At 41.8% G+C, this 15,282-nt stretch overlaps 1 protein-coding gene across 2 annotated transcripts in view; it reads left to right on the forward strand.

The window, feature by feature from the left end:
* The window catches only part of LOC125447057 (myocardin-related transcription factor A-like), a 169,384-nt gene that overhangs the window by 43,410 nt on the left and 110,692 nt on the right, over positions 1 to 15,282 (forward strand). The window contains exon 4 of one of the 2 annotated variants that reach the window (XM_048521126.2): positions 6,094 to 6,213. The exons of the other annotated variant lie outside the window; for it this stretch is intronic. Coding sequence (XP_048377083.1) covers positions 6,094 to 6,213 — 120 coding nt within the window. The remainder of the gene's footprint in view (positions 1 to 6,093; positions 6,214 to 15,282) is intronic. 2 annotated transcript variants of the gene reach the window in all.

Here is a 15,282-nt window from a genome sequence, read left to right on the forward strand (position 1 = left end):
AATTCCTTTTCCTTTGCATTTTTTAAAAAATTGCATATTTGCAGTACAATGTTCAGAGGGGGTAGTTGGTTCTACTTTGGATCCCACCAAAAGTTTGAAAATAGAGGTTCAAGTCCCATTTTTGATCAACACTTGACCTTAGTTTAACCTTATATGGGCACATTCTTGTTAATCTGACTTTTAGCAAAGTGCTGCAGCCCAGACATTTTACAAGCCTGACTAAGTCATTTCTGTGCAGACTGTTTTCCATTGCCTGTCGACTGCACTTTGTGCACCTACAACTTGTTTTCATAGTGATGCAGCTGGATGCTGTTTAGAGCCAGGAGGGCTGTGGCCAGGGAGGAGCACCGGTCAATTATTTGTGTAATCTCGGAAGATTTCTAAGAGTTTCTGCCATGCTTCACTCCAGACAGAGTTTTATAATTTAACTGTATAAGTAAGCAATTTGCTACATAGCTAACTTGCATAGCCAGTTTGAACAATTTTAATTAAGTTGTCATTGGTTATAAATGAGCTTTTAATACCTCATTCACCAAGATTGAGCTTTCAGCTAAATGTGTTGACCCATCCATGGCTCATCAACTTGAGACCAAAAGTAATTGGTGATATTCCTGTTTCTTTGCTGTCCCTTTTAAAAGGATCAGTAAAATCAGATTGTGATAAGGTAACCTAAACTTGAGTACATTTAATATCATTGTAATTTCTTCAAAATGTCTAGCAACTAATGGACCATTCTTGATGGCAGATCCAAAATCGGTGTGGAACTCTAGGATTAAACCCTACTCTTTCACCCCCCAAAAAACTCCTCCTTTCCCTGACTGCAGATCATTGTTTTCTCTCAAATCCTCTACCCTCATCTCCAACAAGTGTGAGGAACTCGCAATTCGTTCTCACTAAGATTAAGACCATCCAATCAGCTGCATCTGTCACCTACTAGAACAAATTTTGTTTAAAGCACTCTCCTGCCCTTGTCCTGAACTTTTATTGTTAACTCAGTTCTCCTTATGCCTTCTGAGCTCATTTTGATCATGAAACTCCAATCTTGCATCCTAGATCCTATTCTGCTGATCACTCACTAGCCTCCTTCCTCGCTCCAGTGTTAGCTGACATTGTTGGCAGTTCTCTAAACAAATACTTCCTTACGTCTTTATTTTCAAATCCCTTTGTGGCCTGACTCACCCCACTCTCTAACCTTAATTCTCACAACCATCTGAGATCTCTGTGCATCTTGACCACTGCAGATTCCAATTGCAGGTGTCTTGGGCTTAGTTAAATCTCCAAGTTTTAAACTCCTCTGTCCCTCATCCTGTTTCCTGCTTTAAGACTTAGAGTTCCCTCTTTGTCTCAACTTTAGATAATCTACTGTCACATTTTTCTTTATTATGCTCCTCTGAAAAGCCTTGGGCTAATTTATTGTGATAAAGGTGCTATTTGACTATATGTTATAGTGTTGCTACTGTTAAGATGGCAAACATGGCAGCAAAACTGTCAGGAAAATGCAACACTTGACCAATGAATGTGTTTTTTACTGATGTTACGTGAAGGATAAATGATGACCACTGCTTGTGGTTTGACTCCTCAGCCAGTGCATCTTGCAATCTGCTGTCTCAGTCAAATGCTGCCCCTTCTGTTCAATGTTTCATCCAAAAACAATACTTTCTCAGTATTATTTTCTGCACTATTGCCCCCAGTTCTTTGACAGCTGTAAAAATGTCAATAACCATTTGAAAATTCAGCATTCACTTGCCCTTGCAGTTCATTCTATCCCCCTCAGTTGTGTCTCTCTTTTTGGTTGGGTTCCATTTCTGTTGGTTCCCCTCTATTGTTTTTGTGTGTATCTTGGGCACTCATAACACATTCTTGAGCGTGTCTTCCGTAGCTAGATTTTTTTCCCCCCGTAACAAGTTGCCAGCCCACCAACAGAGATGGTGGGTGTGGGTGAGGGGCAGTGGTCCATAGCAAACATTCCTGACTTGGGAGTCTCTCCTACTGGTGCTGCTTACCATACTGGGTCTGCTGGAGGGTTTTGCAGGATTATAATGAACCTGTTTTGCCATGGAACAGAGTTCACAATGTGACCAGAGTCCTGGAATTGGTCTTGTACCTGAAACTTGTACCTCCTGAGGCAGCGATGCAAGTACTGGGCCGCAAGACTTCTTTCATTGCCTCTTGTTACAGCAAAGCATGTTCAAGGAGAGCATCTGGGTGTTAGTGGTAAGGCCAGCACTTATTGCTCCTCCTTAATTGCTCACAAGTAATTGGGAATGAACTGCTGTGGCAACTGAGCAACCTATGAGGCCATTTCCAAGAACAGTGAAGAGTTAACCACCTTCCCGAGACTTAAGCACGGCTGACAGATTTCCTTCTGTAAAGGATGTCAGTGACTCAAATGAGCTCTTAGAATAATCCTGTTATTACTTAGTCACTGTTACCGATGCTTACTCTTTATCCTAAGTTAATGTAATAATGTAGTGCTGAATTTTCCAGCTACTAGTCTAGTAAGATTAACAGTGCTACTGCTCTTAATAAAATCATTGTGGTTGAGGGGGACAAAAGTGTAATGGAGGCACTTTGTACTAGTAGCATAACCTCAATATATACCGCATCTATTTCTGTGATGTCCTTGGTTCATGAAACCTGATTCACCTGTAGTATAAGGAATTTTTTTTCTACAGTAAATGTTAGTAAGGGATGTAGGTATAGTGGAAGGAAGGGGAGTTGAAGTAGAAGATTATCCATCGTCTGAGATGAGTAGTCGAATGGGTAGGGTGGTGCAGGTAGCCTAGAATGGCCAGTGTTCCTTCTCTCCCATTTCCTGTGTTCCTAAACTGAGAGCATTGGATGAGTGACACATTTGGCTATTTATTTAGGACTCTAGCCCATTGTTTTTAAGGGCACTCTGAGTTATACTGCTGATGTTGAATGTGGCCTGAGGTGATGTTTTTAACCTGTTTGTTAATCTGTTTGTCTGTAAACAATGTAATTCAAAAACATCAATGGTCAGTTTTCAAGGAAATATAGAATACATCCCGAGGAAGAAGTGAGTCATTTTTGATAGCAGTGTAGATCTGGATTTTGGTTTCTAAATGATCTGTCAGTGCTGGGAGACTTGGTGAATTGTTGCTTTTAAAGAATGGTATGGGTTGTTTCACTTGCAATGCTGACTGTGTTTGAAGTTGTGGATTGTCTTGGCTGCTGTGCTGGAAAATGTCTGTCTTCAAAATTTCAGTGTTCAGAGCACATTTGTTAGATGTGGCCTTACCTGAAGTCTGTGACGTGGGAACTCTTAAGATTTCTTCTATTTCAGCTTCGCAGTTAGAGCATCAGCCCACCAGCAAAAGGACTCGAGGAGCAGCTGAGTCATTCAGATTATTAAAAAAAATTCTAGAAATAGTTTAGACAGCATCTGTGGATTAAGAAACAATGAATGTTTCATGTCAGTGACCTCATTGAAGTCCTGTGTTTGCGTGGGTTTCCTCCGGGTCCTCAGGTTTCCTCCCACAGTCCAAAGATGTGCAGGTTAGGGTGGATCGGCCATGCTAAATTGCCTGTCGTGTTCAGAGGTGTGTGGGTTATAGGGGGATGGGTCTGAGTGGGATGCTTCAAGGGGGCGGTGTGGACTTGTTGGGCCAAAGGGCTTGTTTCCACACTGGAGGGAATCTAATCTGATCTAATCTAATCTTTATCAGGACCATTAACTAAATCATAGATTGACATGGTGTTGAAAGAAGCTAATCAGCCCGTTTGTGTTTGCATTGATTCTCCAATGCATTATGATCTTGTGCCATTTTCTAGCCTATCACCCCCGCCATACTCTTCTGCTTTATTTCTACTCAAATAATGATTCGATGCCCTCTTACATGCCGTAATTGAACCAGCAACCTCCCCACGGCCAGATCCAAACCACCTGTAGTGATTATAATGAGATCAGCCAGGTGGACCTCGTAGAATGAGTTCCCGAATTGGAGCTGTTAATCTTGTTCCATCAAGGAGCCCTGGCTGACAGATATAAACAGGATTGTCAGGTTCTGTTCACTCTGAGGAAGCTGGATCACTGTCAAGGGCTCCCCATATAAATGAAGGGTGACTTGGTGATGGTTTCCGGCCTCTCTGCGGTTATTTCACCATCCATTGTGAGAGAAGGGTTCTTCTCGCATCACAATTATGAATCATTTAAATCTGTGCCCTCTGTTTTTTGTCCTTCTACAAGCAGGAACAGTTTCTCCCTATCTCCCCTGTATTGATCATTCAAGATTTCGAAAACTTATTATCAGATCTCCTCTTTGTCACCTTCACTCAAAAGACAACAGCCCTAACCCCTCCAATCTGTCCTCATTACTGATGTTTCTCATCCCTGTATCCATTCTTGTTTGCCTCTCCTGTACTGTCTCAATATGTTCGCATCCTTCCTAAAGCTTGGTGCCCAGAACCTCACCCAATACCTCAGCTAAACTTTGAGTATCTTATATAAATTCAACGTACCCTCTTTGCTATTGTCTAGTACATCCTTTTTGATAAAGCTGAGGACACTGTATGCTTTCTTAACAATTTTGTCTCCATCTGACCTGCCATTCTTACTGGTTTGTAGCATATTGACCCGTGTGTGTCTACTACTACTTCCTGTAGAATTGCACCTCTTATTTTATGTTGTCTACCCAGGTTCTTCTTATGCGTGGACCTTCCATATATTAGACTTGATCTTTCTCTGCAACTGTAATGCCATATTCTGCATTCTGTTCTATTACCCTGATACACTTACGCAAGGTGTGATTTGTCTGGAAAGCATGCTAATTAATAATTTCACTATCTTGATATGTCATGACAATAAATCAAAATGTATCACTTCACACTTCTATTGAATTTCATCCAATGCCCATTTGCCCTCTTCAACTTCTGAACATCATCCTTTTTGATGGGTTCACTCATACTCCCATAGGTAGTAGCTTTGCGCCATTGGCTCATCAGCCCAACGTGCACACGCAGTGTTTAAACTTGTGGCTCCTCTTCTATTAAGCAGGACTGCTGTTGCCAACTACTTGTCATTAGGGTAAAACGCGTTTCTCAGTGGTCTAAACACAGCTTGTCTTCCTGTTGGTGGTTGGCAAATTCTGCTTCGTAGCTGATGTTGAAGAAACAAAAGTGATGTTGAATGAATGCTTGGCCACCACAAACCAGTTGTCCCTGCAATAATCTTCCTGACACCTGGGAAATACTTGTGTTATACTTTTGATGAACCATTATTAGCCTGAAATGCTGAAAGTTTCTCTCTCCACAGATGCTGCCTGACCTAATGAATATTTCGAACATTTGTTTGTTTTTAGTGCGGATTCTAGAAATCTGCGGTATCATTTTATGTCTGGTTAACACGGCATGGTGGAAACTTGTACTTTCTAAAGCACTCTCTTCACTTATTGGCCTTTGTACTTAGCAAGATGTGTGGGCAACTGTACTTCAATATTGTACATTAGTTACTAGTGATGATCCAGTCCGTGGTTAGGTATAGTGTGGATCTGCTTTGATGCTCTGTGTTTTTGAATAGGCCTTTCAGAAACATTGTGCTTCACTGTGATACAGTTTACCCTTACACATATTGGCAATGATGAAGGGAAACTTTGATTTACATAAGTACCTTTCACAAAAACTCAAAAGGCCCTTGCAGCCCATTAAATGCTTTTCTTGAAGTGAACCAACAGTAAGCACCCACAAAGAAGCAAAGTGCAATGACCAGATTTAGCATGGTTTCTCATTGTTTATAGCGGGATAAATATTGGCTCCTGTTTGAAATGGTGCCATTGAGCAGACAGGTGGGCCTCTGTTTAATGTGTCAACTGAAAGAGGGAACATACAACAGTGCAGCACTTCATCAGAACTACATTCATGTGTCAGCCTTAGTTTTTCTGCTTGAACCCAGGGATGGGACTTGAAGCTGTAAGTTTTGTGAATCAGGGGTGACTGTGCTACCCATTGAGCCACAACTGGTACTGTTCTGTGCTGGCTTTGACTGGTATATGGTCCAGGCCCTCCTGTCTGGGTGGGGAAGCCAACTGAATTTTGTTTTGTTCTTATTTCTTCCTTTTTGTGTTTCCCATTAAGAGCACTCGGCTCCACCTGGTGCTCCTGAGATGGGAAGCCAGGCGAGCGAGGTGCGGACTTCTCCACAACTTCGTCAATGCCACTCTACCTTCAGTCAACAGGAGGAGCGCCTGCTAAAGGGTGAGATGTATTCTGAGATATGTACCTCTTATCTGTGGGTATGTTTGTAAGGGACTGAGGGGGAATAGTGGTCCGGGGCAGATAGTAACTAAAGCCACTATGTGGCCAAACAAGATGCTGTGATCCCAGGCCACATGGAGACATTTCCTGAGAGAAATGGTTTAGAATATTATTTTAATACAGAACAGTAAATTTGAGTATATTCTAGAGTCCTATTTATGTGATTATTTTCCTTAGCCATGTGACTTTGTTGATTTGACGTGCGTTCTAGCAATGGTCATGGTTCATATCTAATCTGTTCCTGCAGTCCTTCCTTTAACTTCCTTTTTCAATTTCGCACTGGTAATAACTTGGAATCCCTCATTACTGATTAGCATTGGATCATTGGCTTCTGTGTTGGTAAATTATCCATGCTTTTATGTTTCCCCTCTGTTACCCTAAAAATTTTGGAAATGATGAATTTTTTTAAGCAGTCAAAAATGGTGAATGCACCAGGTTACAATGGGGATTCTTTGTTAGCTGTTCAACATCAGTTTCTTTCTTTAAGGATTTCAGCCATTCGATGGTGTACCAATCTACCATAGAAATGGTCTATGAGCTGCTGGTGAGCTATGGTTCGCATTGTTTTGGCTTTACACTAATTGTATTAGAAAAGAGTTTTTTTCTAATTCATTTATGGGATGTGAGGGTCTTGCTGGCCAGGCAGCATTTATTGCCCGTCCGTAATTGCTCAGGGGGCAGTTCAGTCAACAGCATTGCTGTGGGGTTGGAGTCACATGTAGGCTGTAACAGGTGACGATGGCAGTTTTCTTCCCTAAAGGGCAATAGTGAACCAGGTGGGTTTTTACCCATCAATGGATTTATGGTCATTATTAGATTCTTAATTCCAGATATTTTGAATTCAAATTCCAACATCTGTGGAGCGATTCGATCCTGGGTCCCCTGGACATTATCTGGGTCTCTGGATTAACAGTGCAGCAATAATTCTACCTGGCCGTTGCCTCCCTATACATCAGAGTATGTTCTATAATATGGAGATGCCCAACACCTCTGGAGCAGGTGGGACTTGAACCTCATCCGTTATTACTGCACAACAAGAGCTCCCATTGCTTTTTGGTCCAGTTTTCATCAGGCAATGAGAACACAAATTGGGTTTCAATCTATCCACCTCTGTGTTATGGCTTCATGTTCTTGCTGCACCGTTCTTCCAAAGTCAGATAGGATGACACGTCAGCAGGAAAGATTTAAACCATCTCCCACTATTGAGGAAAAAAAGGTTGTAAAGCATTCGCTCATAACATTTTCTATTAGCAAAAACATTTTTTTATCAGCAACTGACGCATGACGATTGAAGAAAATTATGTACAATGATTATTCAGAGCCCAGTTGTTTATAATTTACCGAGCAGAAGTTTGCTTGTCCGCAGCTTGATTCCTAACTTGTCATGTGACTAATGACTGTGTTGTATTTGCAAGAACTACGAAACCGCAAACACATGGCATTCTAAGCAGGAAGCTCCACCGAAATACCAAGGAAAGTTAAAGATTTACAGACAAATAAAGGCAGGATCCAACAAAAACAAACTTTGTGTGATCTAGACAACAGATGGCAGGTGGAAAGAGCCCAGGAAATCCAACAACACTGACGGCCCTGATTTCAGTGCCACATCCAAGGACCTTCCATACAGATGAGAATGGGATCACTCATCAAGGTCAGAGGGGAAATGAATGTTATTTGGAAGGTGCACTTTGAGGATCACCTGAACCAAGACTCAGTCCTCAACTTGGATGCCCTTGATAACAGTCCACAGGATCATACCTGCCATCACAGTTTCAGCCTGGCATGAGGGTGAAACCTGCTGACAAAGATGGATTGAGGTCTAAGAGGACTCTTGGCACAATGTATAACTGTACCTCTTTCATCTGTAAAGAGGAGGTCCATCTGATCTGAGACATGAATAATTGTAACCATCCTCTGAAAAGGAGCTTGACTGAGCCTGGTAATGACAGAATGGTGCTGTCATCACGGGGAAGGTCTTTGTTGGACCCCCCCGCCCCAATCACTTCCCCTCAATGGCTTAAAAAAAGGCCCTACTGTAATCACGGTGTTGATTCCATCCGTCCAGGGGCACAGTGAACGTGATGACCTCAGCAAGACAGTTCCAAGAACACTAGTGTATAGCAGCAAATTTTACAGCCAGCATTTGTTGTGCCCACTAAGGCCAAACTTGAAACCATTGATGCATTTTCAGTGGTAAATGAGAGAACAGGCCTTGGTTAACCACTCAGAAGATGTAGTTTCACTTCTAGCCTGCTCCCTCATTGTGATGTCTCCTGTTGTCAGGGCCCAGTGGTGAGTTGGCGGATAAGGTAAACCCATTGATGTATGTCAAGAGCCACCTGTCAGCAAGGGAAGATATTGATGAAATTCGGCATGACCTATCTGAGGAACAGTGTGTTTGATGACCAAGCTTATGACCCACAGACCAATGGTGTTATCTGCCCATTTGTATGCAGCAGAGAGTAGACATCTCAAATTCCAAGAGAAATGTCATTTGCGATTCTTCTGCAAAATCCTGCAACTCAACTGTCGGTATAGCCACAGCAACATTAACGTTCTCTTTCAGGCTACATCTCCAGCATCAGGCACTGATCGTGGTCATTTAGCTGCATTAGGCAGGTCACATTGTCCACAGGGCTGATTTGTAAAACAGGGTGTCTACTCACGTCTCCATCACGGCAAGCGGTTACCAGGCAGGCAGAGAAAATCCTTCAAAGTCGCCCTGAGAAAATGCCACATTCCCATGAAATTATGGGAATCTCTTGCCCAAGACCAGCCAAACTGGAAAGTGAGAAACTGGAGACCAAGAGCAAACAGTGAAAGGAGCATGTGGAACCCACCCACCTTTTCAAACATCACCTGTAAAAACATGTGCGCATCATAAAGAAATAGTCACCTCTGGTCCCATGGCATTAGAGTTGAAGAATGTCATCCTCTGTGTTGAGGGACTGCCGAGGGAATGAGAATATATTGAGCAGCACATGCCTAATGATCTACCTGTGTGCTTCCAATCATCCTGTAGTTCTTTGAATTCCCCGAATGATGAGAAATTAAGGAACTTGCCAAGAAGACTTTGGAATTGGTTTTGAAAATGTGAACATGATGATTGGAGAAAATATCAGTAACATAGGATGGACGTTCTGTCTTATAGGCATGTGCATCGTAGACTGCAGTTTCGTGATGGCAAAGCTGGGCTATTGGAGGTATAAAAAATAGAACAGAGTAAAACCTCAAATTTTAAACGCATATTATATATCAATAGATGCGAATCTCAGCAATAATGACAATACTGGCTAAATGAGATTCCCTTGGGGAGCCATGTTTGCACACTTGTTTAGAATGAACTGGGGTTTGGGTATTTGAGGGTATACACACCGATGACTTCAGCATCTTGGACAATCACCCAGAGAGGACTTGTCATATTTCAGGCTGATGTGTAAAATGTTTGGGAGAAATTGAACAGGACAGGTGCAATCTTGCTAGCTTGTGCATGCTGAGGAAGCTTGCCAGAAACTGCCTAGAGTTCTGCAGAACTGGAAGTTAATTACCTATCTGTACCTTGTCGAGGAATTAGTGCATCCGGGATCCACGTTGCAGGAAGGCTTTCTGAGTTCAAGGACCAGACAGGAGAATGCCTGAAGCCATGATGCTCCTTTGGAGGTGCAATGGGCTGAATTAGCCGCTTTCTATGCCATTAAACCTCTGTGACATTTGTGACTCAATGCCATTTACCTACAGTATACCTTGATATCTTTCATATTTAGAAATCTGTGATGAACATAATCAATTGAGCTCCACAACTGTCTGAGGTGGAGAATTCCAAAGACTCAGTGCCCTCCTGAGTGAAGAATGTCCTCATCTCAGTCTTAAATTGGTTTTTCCTCGTTCTGAGACTGCCTCCTGTTTCTAGACCCACTTGGAGTCATACAGCTTGCAAACAGACCCTCTGGTCCAAACAGTCCATGCCAACCATAATCCTAAACTGAATAGTCACACCTGCCTGCTCCGCCCTTATCCCTCCAAACCTTTCCTATTCATCCACGTATCCAGATGTCTTCAAAATGCTGTGTTTGATCCTGCATCCACCACTCGCTCTGGAATTTCATTCCACATATGAGACACACTCTGTACAAAAAAACATTGCCCTGCGTATCAGCTTTTAAATTTCTCTCTCCTTTCACCTTTTAAAATGAGCCCCTTAGTCTTGCAAATCCCCCATCCTAGGGAAAAAGACAACTACTATCAACTCTCTATGCTCCTCATTATTTAAACTTACATAAGGTTACCTGTCAATTTGCAGTGGTCCAATGGAAAGAACTCCCAGCCTAACCAGCCTTTACTTATAACTCAAACCTTCCATACCTGGTAAATCCTGTAACACACTTCTGAACCCTGAACAGCTTAATAGTGTCCTTTCTATAGCAGGGTGACCAGAACTGGACACAGTAATCTTAGAAAATCTTCACTGTCTACTACACCACCAATTTTGGTGTCATCTGCAAGCTTACTGACCATGCCATCTATATTCATATCCAGATCATTTACATACATGACAAGTAAAGAGGACCCAGAATGTATCCCTGTGAAACACTGCTGGTGACAAGCCTCCAGTCCGAATACCAACCCTTCACCACTACTGTTGTCTCCTGCTCTTAAGCCAATTATGTATCCAGTTGGCAAGCTCACCCTGAATCCCATGTGATCTAACATTACTAATGATTCTACCGCATGAAATCTCCTTGAAAGCTTTACTAAAGTCCAAGTAAACTACAACTATTGCTCTGTCCTCATCAATCTTTTTGGTAACTTCCTCTGAAAAGCTCAACCAAATTTTTGAGACATGATTTCCCTTGCACAAAGCCATACTGACTATCCCTAATCAATTTTTTGCCTCTAAATGTCCGTAAATCCTAACTTTTAAAATCACCTCCAACAATTTTACCCACAGCTGAAGCTGGACTCTCGCTTCTGTATTTCCACAGTTTCTCCTTGCAGACTTTCTTAAACAAAAGTACAACATTAGCCACCATCCAGCCATCGGACACCTCGCCCGTGATTATAGGCGATGCAAGTATTTCTGCAAGGAGTCTCTCCGTTTCCTCCCCTACTTCCCACAATGTGCTGGGATAGATTAGATCAGCTCACCTTTATATGTTTTTAAAACATTAAAATTTATTTCTGTTCTCTTGCCTTAATTTCTTTCTCCGTGTAAAAACTGGTACAAAATATTAATTTACTACCGCACTCATCTCTTGGTGCTCAACATAAAGGCAACCTCCTTGATCTTGGAGGGGCCTTATTGTCTATCTCATTGCTGTTTTGCTCTCAGAGTACTTTTAGAATTTCTTTGGATTATCCTTAACCTTATCTGGCAATGCTATCTCATTATCCCCTCTTGAGCTTCCTGATTTCTTAAGAATGCCCCTACCCTCTTGATATTGATTTGAGATTCAATTGAACCAAGTTGTCCATGTCTAAAATAAGAATCTATTTCATTTTTGATTAGAGCCTCAATATTCATGCATTTTTCCTTAATCTTACCCTTCATTCTAACAGGAATATGATGCCTCTGAATTCTCATCATCACACCCTCAAAAGCCTCCTGCTTGTCCGGCATCCTTTTACTTGTGAGCAGTCGCCTCCAGTCAATTTTTGAAAGTTCTTGTCATACTGTTAACATTTGTCCTACTCCAATTAAAATCTTTAACTTTTATGGAAGGCTTATCCTTTTCCATAACAACTTCGAACATCTTGCCACCACATCTAGCCTGTCTAACCCTTTAAGAAATCTATAAGTTTCAGTGACATCTTCATCCCTTATAAATGCTGAAGGACGCAGGCGCAGTCTCCTCACCCTACTCAGAGCAGTCCTGCCATCCCAGAAATTAAGGAGCGTGTTCAGCCTCTCACATTCCTGTTGTCTCTTGAAACAGGAACTGAAATGACCCCACTTCCCTGTTGTCACAAATGCAGGCCCTTGTTGGGAGGTATGGTACATCACGACCCTAGGAGAAATGCAATTTAAATTGAGATTTACATTTGTTATGGCTGTTTAACTGTGTATTCGCTGGGGAGCACAGCTGAATAAATAAACGAGTTTCAAGGAATTTTGTTCTGTCAGTTTAGTCATGATTGAGAAATAGGTTGGTGCTTGAAGACTAATCTTCAACTGGAGCAGAGTCCAAAGCTCAGTTCGTTAACTTTGCTATCTTATCAGAATTGATTTGACTGTCTGGTTTTACTCAAAAGCGCTGTTAATGGACAATGGTCCTGTAAAAAAGAAATATCCATCTGGAATAGTTAGTATTTGGTGTATCACAAAACTTTGGTTGATATTACACTCTTTTCAGATTCCTGTTTGCAGTTTCTAGTGTGGATCATCTGATTTCATTTTAGTTGACAGAAGAGAATTGTACTGTGTACTGTCCTGTGTGCATTCGATCTTGGGTTTACCTTTTACCCTTATCAGGAACGCCCTTTTATACAGTTTTTTTAAAAAGAAGTTTGCACTCATTTCAGAGATAAAGACAAACCTAAGTAACTGCTGGTAATCCAACAGGCAAGATATCCTAGAAATAAACTGCTGGTAAGTTTAGATTGACAGACTAGCCAGGTCTTGGTAAGGAGCTCTCAGCAGAGCTACTCGACTCATTGAGCGCTCTGACTACTTTCTTGATATTGTCTGAGCATCTAAATTGCTACCATTGTCTGTATTGCAGTCTCTTGAAGAATGTACTTCCCTGGATTGTAGATTTGTTGTGTTTATCTTCCCTGATTGCCCAGCTCCAAAAGCACTATGCTTCTATAGCTTCAAGCTGCCGCTGCAGTCATTGGTGAGATATGGAGCTTGAGCAATGTTTCTGAGAATTCCTGACACACAATGTTGTGCTTCACCCATCCATAAAAATCTTAAAAGTATTCCTTTTGTGACACCCAATTATAGAATCCCTACAGTGTGGAAGCAGGCCATTCGGCCTACTTGAGCCGCACCAAACCTCTGAAGAATATAACGAAGTGTAGAGCTGGATGAACACAGCAGGCCAAGCAGCATCTTAGGAGCACAAAAGCTGACGTTTCGGGCCTACACCCTTCTGAAGATTCTCAGATTCTCCAGCATCTGCAGTTCTTGTTATCTCTAAGTATATTCTGCCCATTACCCTAGACCTGTAGCCCTGCATTTCCCATGGCTAATCCACATTTGCGCATCCTTGGAGACTGGGTAATTTAGCATTGCCAATCCACCTTTGGCACATCTTTGGAATCAGTTCTTAAATAATTTCATGGTTTTTATCTGCATGAACCTATCCAGGTTGTTTCTTTGTGTGAAGAACCTCTTTAGAATCAGTTCTAGTTTGCTTGACCCTGCCTCCTGCTTTCTCTGTACTTGGTGGAGGAGATGGACGGTTTTGTAAGGTACATGGTCAGTTTCATTTGTGGCTTCACCTGCTACGTACTTACAAATTGACCTGCAGATAGAAACAGTAAGGGAGTGGCTTGTCTCTAAAACAAATTGTGGAGAAACTCCGGACTGGCAGCATCTGTGGAGAAGGAAAACAGAGTTAGCTTTCTGGGTTCAGTGACCCTTTAGACCTGATTGTAGCTTGGAAAAGGTTGGTATATTTGCTGGAGATGGGTTTGAGGAGGGGGAAATGAGTAAAGGATAGATAAAGGTTAAGCCCAGAGAGAACAGCGATTGGGCAGACAGAAGGGTGGGTAATGGTCAGTCTGGAGAATGAATAGTTGCTATTGGGGACATTTAGAGCTGACAGTGGATTGATTATGGTAACCACCCATGTGATAACAAGGCCTGGTGTTTGGGGAATTGGGGTAAGGACATGGAAGAAGTTGCTCAGGCCCTAAAATTATTGAACTTGATATTGAGTCCTGAAGGCTGTAAGGTCACCAAGCAGAAAATGAAATGCTGTTCTTCTAGTTTATGCTGACCCTCACTGGAGCAGTGCCGCAAACCCAAGACAGACCCAAAATATTAACTTTCTCTCCACATTTCCAGCATTATCAATTCTTGGTATTTTTTTGTTTAGTGGCTAGTCTGTGGTGGTAATGGATATTTTTTGATTTATGTGGACATTTTGGGTACTTTCCTCTTGAATGTGAATGAGGAAGGTTCTTGCATTTAGAAGGCGGGCCTTTTTGTTGAAGGGTGACATCAAACTTTGAAACTGCATTCAAAAATGGTAAATGTTCTTAAAGATTCTTACATTTAATTCATTCCTCCCCTCATTGTTTCTAGCCTGTGTACCCTGGTGTGTCAGAGGGTGGGTCAGTTGTTGTCCAGGATGTATGCATTAACCAGTGTTTTTGTATTTCAGCAAAGATATGTTGAGTATGACTCACTGTATAAATGCAGTGCTGTACTACAGTAATGCACCATCTAGTGGCTCTGTAAAGAAGTGTCCTGGCTTGGTATTTACTGACTCATGGCTTCCATTGCAAGCAACGGCATTGTTATAGAATCAATTTTCATGATATGGAAACAGCACTTCAACCCATTGTGTCTTCACTGGTTACTAAATATCTATTCTAATTCCAATTTCCAGCACTTGGCCTGTTGCATTCTATGCTGTGGTATTTTATGTTTGCCTAAAAACTTCTTACATGTCTTGCTGGTTCCTGCCTCTAACACCCCTTCCATAACCTGAAGTGAAAAGTTTTCCTCAAATCCTCTCACCACACTGGTTCTTAGCTTAAAACTGGTTATTGAAGGGGAAATGTTTTTCCCTATCTACACTGTCTATATCCCTCAGAACCTCATATATTTCCATCCAGTTTTCCCCAAACCTACTCTGCTTTAAGAAAACAACCCCAACTTATCTAGTCTCTCTTCATAGCTGATTTGCTCTGGCCCAGATAATATCCTGGTGAATCTTGACTGCACTCTCTCTCTATTGCAATCGCAGCTTTCCTATAGAGTGATGACCAGAACTGCTCCCAGTCCTCCAACTGTGGCCTAACTAATGTTATATAGAGCTCGGTCATAACCAGTGGAGA

This window comes from Stegostoma tigrinum, chromosome 38 (assembly GCF_030684315.1).
Source record: "Stegostoma tigrinum isolate sSteTig4 chromosome 38, sSteTig4.hap1, whole genome shotgun sequence".
Lineage (NCBI taxonomy): Eukaryota > Metazoa > Chordata > Chondrichthyes > Orectolobiformes > Stegostomatidae > Stegostoma > Stegostoma tigrinum.